We start from the raw sequence: 14294 nt of genomic DNA on the forward strand, positions 1-14294 counted from the left end.
TAGGACTTAATAGGGAGTGGTAAGGCTCTCCGTAGACGGGCTCTGGCATTAGTTTAAAGATAATCTTTCTTGTTTAATTATATTGTCAACATGTTTATCGCTAGCTACCTGAAAATTAACATATTAGTTTAATGGCAAATAATATTTAAATGTAGTCTAACTCTATCACCCTCATGAGTACTGAGGTTGTGGTTGAAGAACATGGTAAAGTTAACCTGAAATGTTGTTGGCAACTCATTTTACTTCTGTAATCTGACTCTTTTTTTTTTGAAGCAGGATATTGCAAAACAGGAAACAGAGTAAATAGAGCTATATTTATCAAAAATACACTTGAAATGTGTTGGTCAAGCATTCATGTCTACATTTTCATATGTGGGGTTTTAAGGGGTTTTATCCATACTGATTAAGCAATAAACCTAATATGACCTTTGTAATTTAGTTTGTAATATGTGACCCTGGAGCACAAAACCAGTCTTATGTCGCTGGGGTATATCTTTAGCAATAGCCCAAAAAATATTGTATGGGTCAAAATTATAAATTTTTCTTTTATGCCAAAAATCATTAGGATATTAAGTAAAGATCATGTATGAAGATATTTTGTAAATTTCTTACCGTAAATATATTAAAACTTAATTTTTGATTAGTAATATGCATTGCTAATAGGGCTGTCACTTTTAGTTCGAAAATTGATTGCACAATCGATCGGACCAACCAAAAAAAGTTTCGAAAATGAAAATAGGGAATCGATTTTAACCAAATATGTACACTATTAATTTTAAAATAATTAAACAATTAAAAAATATAGATGTAACAAAACTCACAACCAAGCAGAAAAAGAAAATAAAGAATTCCGAAAGTGAAGTATGCGTTGCGAAAGCTAGACAGAAAATACCAGCAATTTTACGCGCCTTTAAGACCCAGTGACGTCGAAAGCTTCCTCTTACGCTGCGTTCACACCAAACGCGAATAGAGCGTCTGGCGTGAATGATTTCAATGATAAGTCAATGTAAAGACGCGCGTCTAAATTATAAATGAAGCCGGGTTGAAGCCTGCAGTGATGTTTTTCTTTTGTTATGGCAGCCGTCCCCTCTGCATATATATTTTCGAGAGAATGTTGCACTCCTGTTGCTGTTTGTTATTCTGCACGAAACTTCATGCCAATAAATAAGAAATATTGCTGACTTGTGCGTTTCCAGCGCTCTCTTTACGTTTGTCCGTTATTTGACGTTGAAAAAGGAAACGTCTTTTTTTTTTAGACATGGAAAATCGATTCTACAATCGATTCAATGAACACTTATGTCTTAGAAATCGAAAACGATTTTTTCACAAAAATGACAGCCCTAATTGCTAAGAATTCACTTGGACAAATTTAAAGGTATTGTTCTCAGTATTTAGATTTTTTTTTGCACCCTCAGATTCTAGATTTTCAAATACTTGTATCTTTGGCAAATATTGTCCGATCCTACAAATCATACATCAATGGAAAGTTTATTTATTCAGCTTTAAGACAATGTATTAAGCTCAGTTTCAAAAAACTTTAAAACTAAGATTGGTTTTGTGGACCAGTGTCACATATGTTAAAAAAAGACTCTTAGAAGCTTTTGGTACACTTTGAATACAAATCATGCCTTCTTTTCCTTACAGTGAAAGGTAAACATCTTTCTCCAGTAATTGCAGCATCATAACGCTAGGATTAAACTCACAACCAAAGGGCACATTAAATATGCAGCTACTCTGCGGTCGACTGCAACCCTTATGCTGAGTGCTGCTACTCTTTCTTTAGCCCTCTATCGTTTCCTCACTCATGCATTTACTGGCTGAATTTAGAAGAGTTTGATAACCAGTGACGTACAAGGTCTCATATGATACATGGAGAGTGAGAAGAGCGTGTGAGAGATAGACGGGTGTAAATCAGTGTAAGTCTGCTGTGCGCTAACATGAATCAATGTTCCCCAAACCTCCATCCAAACTGAGGAACTCACACTCCCCACAGAGAGAGTTCACTTCATCACCCACTGTGGAAAAAGAGAAATTGAGATGAAGAATGAGGGAATAAAGTAAATAAATGATTGAATTGTTCATCAAACATCAAACAGAAGGAAATAAACAATGCATAACGCAAGAAACATTGAGTATTGTTTAATTGAGAACAACTAGATAAGTTACGATGATAAACAGAGAACATAAGAGCTGCCAAAACACAGTTCATATGTAACTCCTTCCCATTCTGTCTGATAACTCTGGCATGGTTAACTAAGAAGCGAGAGATTTTTGGAAGAGGGCTGAGAAAGGAAGCAGTGAGGGAGGAGAGCAGGAACGTAGGATGACAGGGACAAGAAAAGAAACACGGAAGGGCCATTCATTTTGCTCATTTGCACGTGCTGCTACAGATGAGATTGGGTTTTCATTTTAGCTAAATGTTCTGTACCACTTTCTAGTTTTTTCTGTTCTTTGTATCTCTGGACTTTGTGGATTTAATGAACTGACACAGCCTCTCTTTGTTCCCTTTCCCTCTCTTCCAAAACACTGTCCTAAGGCAATCTAAGCTCCCTCTTTCATTGTAATCTGAGTGTTTTACCTAACCAGCCACAAATACGACAAGAGACAACCAAGATTCTGCTGGACACTTTTTTCTGTTATGTTGCACTGGGTACCACAGTGAAATCTTATTGGTTGGAATTACCTCTCCACTTAGCTGTATTAATGCTGCATTTCATCTAAAGTTAGATGTGGACTAATCCATCATGAAATCTCAAACTTCCAACCATAATGACATTCCATCGCTTGTGAAAAAGAAGTGTGCTTTCAGGAATAGTTTACCCCAAATTAAAAATTGCTGAAATTGTACTCACCTAGTCCATCCATGATGCAGATGAGTTTATTTCTTTCTATGTACAGATTTGTAGAAATGTAACATTACCTAATTTGCTCACCAATGGATCCTCTTGCAGTGAATGGGTGCCGTCAGAATGAGAGTCCAAACAGCTGATAAAAACATCACAATAATCAACAAGTAATCCACACCACTCCAACAATTAACATCTTATGAAGTGAAAAACTGTGTTCATAAGAAACAAATCCATCAATAACTTCAAACGCGTCCTACAGTATATCCGTAATATTGCTTTCTCCAGTGAAAAATGTGCCATATCTAAATCAGAAGAGATATATGCACAGATTAAGCATCATTTACAAGTGAAAAACACTTCTAAATATGCCGTTGGATGTCAATTTTAATGTGAAAGTATTAAAGGATTTTGTCTGGTGGAAACTTTATTATGGATGATAGTCTGTTATTTTAGGTTTAAGTTAAAACACCTTTGTGTTTACAAAGATAAAGTATTTGGCTTACAAGAAGTATTTGGCTGCCATCCATGTGACAACCCTCTCCATTAAATAAAACAGAATCAAAGATTTCTTTACTCTGTGAAACTCCATAAGTCGTGAAAATGGACTCAGTCCTGCATCAAAGCATTAACTGAGTGTGAACTATTTCATGTCAGCATATGCAAAATGTTCAAATGCTGGTACATTTGGTACATGGTAGTTTGATTCTCTCTCTCTCTCTCTCTCACACACACACACACACACACACACAGCTAATGGTGTGTTAATGGAGAGAGTGTTGTGGGCTGCTGTAGTCCAGGCCTCCTTTTAGCTGTGTGTGTAAGCGAGCGTGACTTTAGCATTACTCATGCCGTGACACAGCAGAGCTCTTGCGATGAGAGAACCCTTATACAGACAGCAACAAGAGGATTGTGTGTTTGAGTTTGGCATTCACAAACCTATCAATTGTGTTGTAGAAGCGACCTGGCCTGAAATCTCTGACTTTGAACATGAAACGAAATGTATCCTTTCCAAAAATACACAGAAATAGAGAAAGAGGCACCAGAACAATCATGACATGCATTGAAGTGGGCGGTTAAACAAAATCTTATTTCATGCCACAGTATACGTATGTTTCACGATACAGTTATTTTTGTCAGGAAATTCAACCCAGTAGTTTATATAGTCAATAAAAATGAGGTAATAGTCAGATGAGTTGAATACTTTGTAAATGATAGCATTTTTGTTCTCATTTGATTATTTATAACTTGATGGACACAAAGCATGGTCTCAGTGGAAGCACATCAAATGAGTTCTGTATGAATGCGGCGAGTTGCGTCATTGCTTGCCAACCACAGATTTAAATTCAACTTTTTTGCAACATGTCACACTGTGTATTTTAACATTCCTCCATGTTTTCTGGTTGCTAACGTGTAAATAATTGAAAGCATTTCTGTCCACTTATAATATATCTGTGGTATAAACAGTATACCAGAATCTTCTACCATCTTGTGATATTTACCATTAAACTGGCCATCCATTTCTTTAAAAAAAATGTTCTAAAAGGGTGTTTTTTTTTTGTTTTTTTTTGCAGTGATGCCATAGAAGAACCAATTTTTAGAACATTTTATTAATCTAAAGTTGGGTAGGGCAATGTCGTCTAAATTGGCAGTTGACAATGTTTACAGTAAAACATTGCGATGGACGATAATAACGTTGGGCGGCCGGAGGGGGGTGTTATTAAAATTATTAGTGTTATTATATAATTATTATTGGTTATTTTACTTTATTACTTCATTTATTTTATTTCCCAAATAATGACTCGTCTGCGCTTTCCAATAGGTTGCACGTTAGGGGAAAAAGTAGCTTTCTTTCTTTCTAGCTTTCTTCCACTTAAATGAAAGTGAGTCGTGACATTTGCCAAGTATGGTAAACCATACTCAGAATTGGTGCTCTGCATTTAACCCATCCAAGTGCACACACACACACAGCAGTGAGAAGTGAACACACACCCGGAGCAGTGGGCAGCTATAGATCCAGCGTCCGGGGAGCAACTGCGGGCTCAGTGCCTTGCTCAAGGGCACTTCAGCCATGGGTATTGAGGGTGGAAGAGAGCGCTGTTCATTCACTCCCTCCACCTGCAACTCCTGCCAGCACCGAGACTCGAACCGGCGACCTTCGGGTAACTAGTCCAAGTCTCTAACCATTAGGTCACAGCTGCCCCCTTAAGAAGAGTTGTGCACTTTTAAGCACTTTTTATTTTAATATATCTTTTTACATTAGTATCTTTTTCTTCTTAAAAACTATAGTTTCGTCATCCGGGCTTTCCAATAGGTTGCACATGAGGGGAAAAAAAGTAGCGTCCTTCCACTTAAAGAGTTGATACAATGGCGTTGGTATTGGTTGCTAAAAAGTGTACTACTTCGCCTATATGGCAATTTTTTGGATTTAGACCTGATGAGAGTGGGCAGCCAAGGGACCTGATTGAAGTTGTGTGCAAGATCTGCTCATGACCACTTGTGTGTTCATCATCCAGCAGAATATGCCACCTTGCCTGCACATGCTGGGCCTAGCAAAAAAGCTAGCCAGGTTCAGCAGATGATAATTGGGGTTTTTGCAAAAGGCACTAAATATAAAACCGACAGTGAAAGATGGAGGCAGTTGACAGATGCGGTAACTCGCTGCCTGGCCAAAGAAACGGTTTCGTTCAATACAGTGGAAAAGCCGTCGTTCAAGGCCATGCTGCGTACCTTTGATAAACAGTACAAGCTGCCAGGTCGGAAATATTTCTCAAAGACGGCTATCCCAAACTTTTCTACGAGGTTAGATGTAACACCACGAAAGAGCTGGGTGATGTAGAATATTTGGCCCTGACAACGGACATGTGGTCCAGCTGCAATATGATGCCCTACATGTCAGTGACAGTGCATTATGTAAATAAAGAGTGGACACTGCAGTCCAAATGCTTACAAACTTGCTTCATGCACTGAAAGCCATACAGCAGATAATTTTGTAACGGTGTGCTCACTGCTGCCCATGTTGGCTCATTTAGAAGGCGTGCTGAAGGAGTCAGGTGATGATTCCAAACTGACAGCCGACCTGAAGCGTGTCATCCTGGAGCAGGTATTTTCACTGTATTTTCACAGACTAATACACGTCACGTCTCTGGCATAGACTACATTATTCAAAATAGCATATATGCATTAGTTATATTCTCAATTTAATTTACAGAGAAATTCCTGCAAAGATTTTAGGTTAACTATAGTCTATAGAAGAGACTAGGATTAGTGTTTGTATCTTTTTACAGTCTATGGTGTCGACTCACAGCGGAGCAGGGCGGGGGGGGCGTGGCATCACGATGGAGTCTCTCATGATGATCCATCAGAACAACCTTAATCTGAAGAACCTTTTTCCATCATTAAGAACCTTTTGTGCAATGGAAACATTCCATTGATGTTGAAGGTTCTTTGCGTAACTAGGTACCAATAAAAAAACTTTATTTCTAAGAGTGTATAGTGTACATTAATGGCAAAATACTTTTGGTGACACCTCCAAAAGGCCCTTCCTTATGCTGTCAAACCTTAAAATGAATCTATTGTTTTCAATAAAATAAGTAAATTTTTCCCTCATTCAGTGGACTGATTAATAACTGTAATTACATGTATCCATTGCCCAGAAACTGACGAGGCCAAAAGCAATTTTGATTTCAGCTGTATTAACTGTAATTTGATTAATTGGTTACTCATGTGCTCCACGCTCACCCTGATGGCTCAGTGAAATGCAGTTGGTAAGGATTCAATGAACACATACACTTCTCAAGAAATCATGATCTTTCTCCAGTGAGGACAGAAGTGTCTTGGTTTTAAACCAGAGGAGCCCAGATGGCTGAGATTTTTGTCAACGTCATACCAAAGAGGTCATATAATCCATCTTATCTCTCCAGCCCATAAAAAGAAGTGTAAGGAGATAATGTGTTGAGCACAGGTCCAAATTAAGAAATTCCCGAATGGAGAAGTGGGTTAACGGGCCAGTGATGGATGGGCCGGCCCGTTTTCTCCGGTGACTAATGACGGCCTCTTCACTTCTCTGAGATTTGGGCTCCTCTGCTGTGGTGAGAGTGATTGAACGTGCCTGGGGAGGGTCATCTTGGTGTTTGCTTCTCCGCTGAACTACTTCTAAAGGACCGTGTTCTGCTGAAGTCTACAAAGTTGTTAAAACACCCTTGAGATGACACCGGCATGAATTCCCAAGCTTGTTTTTGACAGATTAGTGTTGGTCCAGCTGGTGGACCACACGCAATGCCCCAGACAAATAATGACGAAGGTGGCATTGATCAATAAAATGGAATATTTAGGAGCTACAATTCTTTTTTAGTGGAAAATTGCAGGTCATTACAGTGATTCACATAGTATTTGGTCTATTTAAATATCATTTGTTTAAAAAAACTTTATTTCTGTGCTATTTAAGAAGTAAAGTAAGATGTTTAAAACGTTTATCGATAAAACCTTTCAGCTGGATCTCATATGGAAAACAAAGACAAATATCAAGCCTGGTTTTATATATATATATATATATATATATATATATATATATATATATATATATATATATATATATATATATATATATATATATATATATATATATATATATATATATATATATATATATATATATATATATATATATATATATATATATATATATATATATATATATATATATATATATATATATATATATATATATATATATATATATATATATATATATATATATATATATATATATATATATATTTTTTTTTTTTTTTTTTTTTTTTTTCAGTTATAAATCACTAAATTACAATAATAAAAATAAACCAAAAGCAATCTAGATATTGATATGGCAGCTGTTGTGTAAGAAACACCTTGCAAAACAAAGATGTTTTCGTGACATAACTGACAGCATATATGTTCAACTCATGAATTATAACCCATCATAGTGTTCTGGCCAAATAGAAAATACTAATATCTGGCAAAAACTGTTTTAGGGGCACAAACACCTTTTTCTCCATTTGTAGATTTATTTACATCTTATTTGTTGGTGTCATAAGACCATGAACCAGAGCCTGAAAGTGACCTGAAAGTTGCCAACCCTTCAAATAGACAAACATGGAGCATCACAGTCAACGTTTACAAGTCTTACTAGTTTTAAAAACCTGATTTAAAGTCTCGGCTACTCTATAGCTCTAAAACATAAAATATATAACAGTTATAACACCTATCAATTATTAATCTTTTTTTCAATTTTTTAAATTTTTCTATTTAAGCTTAAGCAGATACAGGCATTAACAGTTCATGTTCCGAGAGCCTATCGTGATCTGCAGCTGCTCAGGACTAGATATATAGGATAAGTGACATTAAGCATCAGGAGATTACAATTTTTTTGCTAATGTCACTGTAGGTGTTTGTATAGTCTCTTCTTGAAGGCCTGAACAGAGCTCCAAGACGCTGTCCAGCACGCTTGCAGATGTTTGACAGGTGATTAGTCCATTGCAACTTCTTATCGATACATAGTCCCAGAATATTCAACTGCTCACAAAGGTCAATTCTGGTTGCCCCCAAAAAAAGGTCTCGACAGAACCGTAGCCTTGCATTTGCTAGGCTCGAACATGACCTTCCAGGTATCAGCCCACCTGCGAATATTCTCCAGGTCTTTATTTAGGGATGCTGCCACATTGGGACCATTAAGTGACGTTACTGGGGTGTAAATGGTGGAATCATCCGCATATAGAAAAATGCTATTATCGCACTGTTCTACAACATCGTCTATGAAGATGGAGAATAATAGCGGGCCGATAATGGATCCCTGGGGCACAGAGGCGTCGATTGGTTGAGGTGATGAGGACTGACCAGAGAGCATGACCTGGATGGACCTTCCTTCCAGGTAGTTCTGTAGCCAAGAATGTAATGGCCCAGTTATGCCTTTAGCAGAAAGCTTATCCAGAAGGCCGTTGTGCCAAACCTGGTCGAACGCTCCTTTAACGTCTAGTGCAACAATGTACACCTCATCTCCTTTGTCTAAGATGTTGTTCCACGTCTGTGACAAAACTGTAAGGAGGTCTGCTGTGCTGTGGTTCGGTTTAAATCCATACTGTTTATTAGAAATTAGTTTATGGCGGAAGAGGTAGTCCTGGAGCTGTTTATGAACTGAGGATTCCATCACTTTGCTAAGGACTGAGAGGAGGGATATGGGACGATAATTTGTTGGGTCTAATTTTGAGTCTCTTTTATGTATTGGTATCACTCTGGCGTTTTTCCATTGTTTGGGGAACACGCCATGTGAGAAGAGAAGTTGAAAGAGACGACTAAGGGGGCTGGCCAATTCTGCTGCACATTCTCTAAGGACTTTTGTTGGTATTTCATCAGGTCCCATTGCCTTTGCTGATGCATGTTATTTCTAAATAAAGTAATTATATGTCAGATGAAGAGAACAGATTCACTTTTTTGTTAATAGAGTTACCTTTGCAGCACAACATAAATTGAAACTGGTTGTTGTGCTCATCATGCACTTCTAGTGTAGATTCTAATGGAGTCAATCAAGTTTTAATTTGTGACAGTGCTTTACTCTGAGGATATTATCCTGACTCTCAGTCTCGGATGTTATGGTTCCTGTTTTAAGACCAGCAGCAGGTATAAAGGCTCATTGCTCAGGCTATTTTTCTGCTTTTCCTTGCTGGCAACATGTGGAACGGGTCCAAATTGGGCACTGTGTCTGGCACTAGGATGTTTGTGTAAAGTGGTATTTGTGATTGAGCGAGTACAGCGACCCACAAGCTCTTGCTCTATTAAGTCCTGTCAGGACACTGTAAATAAACGGGACCCACTTCACTCGCTTCACGTTGACCCCAAAAGTGTCAGGCTTTGTCTGGACGGCACGGGTCAACACGGGTGATGTATTGCTATAGTACAGTCTGTGCAGTGAGGCGTTTTGAGAAAAGGTGCCCTCTTAATCTGTCTGTACTTATCAGCGCCCACAGTTTAGAGCTCGAGGCACGACGGCAGACAAAGCAGTTGAAGGCCACGGGTCGCTTTGATCGGCCATGCTGCTACATTTCAGCCCATTGTTCTCCCCTCATCTCTCCCAGCCATTCAGACCCCAAATACATGCGCCTAAATCAACCTGATTACTATGATAAAGACTTACCCTGCTTTCTTTTCATTCCATTTTCATTTCAAAGGAGTACTAGTCCAGATCCAGCTCTAAATTATGATTATTATCACTCAGGGAGGCAGGCTGATCCATTTCCAAGAGGGAGGACTGCCACGGACACAGAAACACTTGAACTGATATGAGGAAGAGCAGATCAAAGCGGCGAGTGGAGAGCAGCGAGAAAGAGAATAGGAGTGCAGAAAACAAACATGTAGATGCTGTTCACAGAGAAGATAGAATGCAGATTAGGCTACACTTTTTTCATTTACAGCTCAAATTCGCCAAGCAGATAAACTTAAGGCTGCTACTTAAATGCATTGTGTGGAGAAATATGTGTGCTAATTCAAATCACAATTTATGTTTGAAATCTTATCTTAGTGTTTGATTAAACATTTATTATATTTTATGTTATTCTCATTCTCACTTTAAAATTTTGTGGACATTAACCTCTTAACTGTCAGTATCACATTATATAAATTAGATATCATTGGAAAGCTTAAACACTCGGAATTCATCCTGTGAAAACCGCTTTGATGTTGGACATTGCATTACTGTGGAAATGGGAATTTGAATAATTTTAGCAAGCTCCCCCTCTTATTGTGCAATATGAAGTGTCCTATAATGTCCTATAATATTTTATAATCAAAATCATGTTGTTGGAGTCTCAAAAGTTCCATATTTGGTGACTACTTTGTGATAGTAATACTGTGACAGTAATGTAAAACATTTTTGTGAAAAAGTTTTTTTTCATAGCTATTAATATTAGACCTAAACGAAATCTCACAGTAACCTCAATTTTTGTGATATCAGCTTTAAATTTGGAACATAACTTTGAATGATTAGATTCCAAAATATTTTGTAAAATATATATATGTATTTTTTCTTTTTACATTTGATTGTTTATTAAATCGAACTGAATTGGATTTCTTTTCATTACAGAACCCAGAAATGGGTTAAAATGTATAATGATTTCCATAAAAATATCAAGCAGCACAACTGTTTTCAACATTGATAGTAGTAAGAACATTACTTGAACAGCAGCAGATTAGCATGATTTCTGAATCGTGACACTGAAGACTGGAGTGATGATTAATTACGTTATAAAATCTATTCAAATAGAAATGGTTATTTTAAATTGCTATAATATTTCACAATATTACAGTTTTGACTGCATTCTTGATTAAATAAATGCAGCCTTGGTGAGCATAAGAGACTTCTTTCAATAACATTAGAAAATCTTACTGACTCTAATCCTTTGGATGACACACAGCCACTGAAATTAAGTGCAGAGTAAAAAGACTCTTGGGATTTGATTCATAATTAAATTGTTGCATCTAACTTTTTACCCTCTATCTTCCTCCCAGCCTCAGTCCAGCTCTGTGCCCAGAGGCTAGTGAGGGACCATGATGCTCAGCAGCTCAGTGGACGTACCCAGCCCAGGCGGGATGAGCGCGGTGGCAGCCCGCAATGTGGTTCGCAGTTCCAGCATCAGCGGCGCCATGTACAGCCTGGAGAAGAGCCCCAGCAGCACGGGGCCCGACGCCACAGGCCTGGCCGGAAACAAGAAGCGTCGCTCCAGCCTGGGAGCCAAGATGGTGGCCATCGTGGGTCTGTCACAGTGGAGCAAGAGCACACTGCAGCTCAACCAGCAAGGTGGGCGAGCTTTGAATACTACAGCTACCCTGCAGTTCTCCGTCAGATATGCTTCTTGTTTTCTTTACCTCAGTTTGCTCTCGCTGTCACAGCCTGAACAATTTCACGCCATGGTTTGTCATTTCTGTGTGTAGTTTTTTCTCACTTCATTTCTTTTCGCTTTTCTTCACCTCAGCTCTACGTTCTTGTCCTTATTTGACTTTCAATGTTTCATAAGGTTATGAGGCCATATGCAAGACACAATTGTTATTATCGTGTTTTCTGGCTTTAAGAATATAAAATCATTCAGCTTTTTAGAGAAATTAGATTCATTGCTATTTTAAAAAAATAGGCTGCTTAATATTGCATTAATGCAAATAACATACAAGAGTCTCACACAACGATATCAGGCTTGTTTTTTTATTCCAAAGGAAACACTCCAACCAACTATTGAAAAAAAAAAAAATCATGCTTAACAATTTTTCCTCTCTGCTTTCAGGAAGACATTACATTCCAGAAATCAGTAGAAACCGAGAAATATCAAAGCAGCTGATCACAGCCAAGCTTCAAAACACACAAACAGAATTTTTGAATTGATTTTGTAGTGACAGGATAATTAGGTAATTTTAATTGACCACTTTCTAGAATTTACAGATTTTAAATGGATTTTACTACACTTTTAATGGGTAAACAATGATACCCATGATAAACAATAGCAAAATATTGCACCCTCCATAACGCTGTCTGTGGTTCTCAATATGTCTATTTTTGTCTTGTCAGTTCTTCTCTTATGGTCTGGTCATCATAGCTCTGGATCAAACTGTTCTTGCACAACTCGTCTCTTTTTGGTCCTCTGTGGGAGCAAATACAGAAACCTTTAGAAAAATGTATTAGGCTACATACATTTATGACACGTGTGTAGTTTCATTTTTTGTGTTTTTAGTCTGGGACTTTCAGTTGCAAGTATTTATAAAGGGAGACGTTTTATTGGTTTATTTTAATATGCTATCTGTCTGTTATGTTGGTCACTTGGTTTCACTTTATGCCACACGTGTTGTGTGTTTCAACTCACTGGTTAGCAGCGTTGATGAGTAACTAGTTACATGTAACAGAACTACGTAATTTAAATCACAAAATAAATGTAACTGTAACTGTAACTGTTAGTTACACTACTTCTTTCACTTTAATAGGGTAACTTGTAATCTGTAATCCTATTACACTTCCAAAGTAACCTTTCCAACAATGCTTTTTAGCACACAGTGTTACTCTTATGCTCAGTTCCTCATCAATAACATTATAAACTATAGTGGAGCTTCATTGCGTTCCACAGTGATTTAATGAAAATATAAGGGTACTAGCCTAATAGGAAAAAAATGTTTCTGGATAAATATGTTTAGATAAATATATGAACTATTTCGGACCATGTTTCATTGGTTTCCATTATCTACACACACATTTTTGGATCTTGCACCTATTACTTTTCTTTTTCAAAATTGTAAGTATTAGGGGTGTAACGGTACACAAAAATCACGGTTCGGTACGTACCTCAGTTTTAAAGTCACGGTTCGGTTCATTTTCGGAACAGTAAGGGAAAGAAATGCAAACATTAAACTGCAGGTTGTTTATTACTATAAACTTTTTTTAACAATTTGTTTACACTTTTTTTAAATACTTTTTAATAAAATATATATAAAATTGAAAAAGAATAAGAAATAAAATACTGCTGCAAAGTTCTCAACTAAATAAAATACTCTCAGTCTCAAACCAATATCATATAATAAAATAATGAAAAATATAAATAAATAACTATGATTACAGTGCAGCATTACCAATCCCAGCTTGTAGGCCTGCTCATATTTTAAAAAAATATATATATATAACTTTTCCAAAGTGTGAAGTGCAGCATCAACAGTTTCAGTTTTGAGACCTGCTCAGATTTCGTTATTGGGTTGGCCCGATCGGAATTAAGAGCAAAGGTCGTTTAAATGCCGACGGGAGCTGCGTTTAAATTACAATCGTTTTTTTCCTAGTTGTAGTGATGTTCACACTCGCGTGATGCTTTTTGAAAACATTAGGCCGGTGACACACTGGCATATTGCACCTGTCAAACGTAGTCTATTTTGCCGTCAATACTGTTGACGGTGTCCTTTATCAGTAGGCTTTATATTTATGCTCAACAAGTATAGATATTGTTGTAGTGAAGACAAGATCCTGGTCTGTCGGCGGTCTCCCTCTATGTCACCTACAGTAGCAGCAGCGCGCCAGCGTCGCGTCAGGCACGATTCTGGTGTGTAAAGACACAGAAAACGCGAGGCAGCCGTCACGCAACTGACACGCAGCAGAAACGCCACGCTCACGCCACAGCCAGTGTGTCGCCGGCCTTAGAATCAGCTGCAGGGCGGGATTTGCGCTGAACGCGGAGACTTCCGCCGCTTAATATGTTCGTTTGGAAACACGAAAATGTACTTATGTTCCGCACACACAATATTGCAGTCGATCATTCGGTTCACACGTTCACCGTACCGAAAGCCCTGTACCGAAACGGTCCGGTACGAATACAACACCGTTACACCCCTAGTAAGCATAAAACATAGCTTAAATCCTAGCTCTGCTCTGAATGATAGCCTCTAAAACACTTCAGT

At 37.8% G+C, this 14294-nt stretch overlaps 1 protein-coding gene across 2 annotated transcripts in view; it reads left to right on the forward strand.

Annotated features, from left to right (window-relative positions):
* Positions 1 to 14294, forward strand: part of rims3 (regulating synaptic membrane exocytosis 3) — a 75448-nt gene that overhangs the window by 3601 nt on the left and 57553 nt on the right. For both annotated transcript variants that reach the window (XR_009434490.1, XM_059556738.1), the window contains exon 2: positions 11385 to 11673. Coding sequence is in view for 1 of the 2 variants with exons in the window: in XM_059556738.1 (XP_059412721.1) it covers positions 11424 to 11673 (250 nt within the window). In the remaining variant the exon portion in view is untranslated. The remainder of the gene's footprint in view (positions 1 to 11384; positions 11674 to 14294) is intronic.

This window comes from Carassius carassius, chromosome 8 (assembly GCF_963082965.1).
Source record: "Carassius carassius chromosome 8, fCarCar2.1, whole genome shotgun sequence".
In the NCBI taxonomy this organism is placed as follows: Eukaryota; Metazoa; Chordata; class Actinopteri; order Cypriniformes; family Cyprinidae; genus Carassius; species Carassius carassius.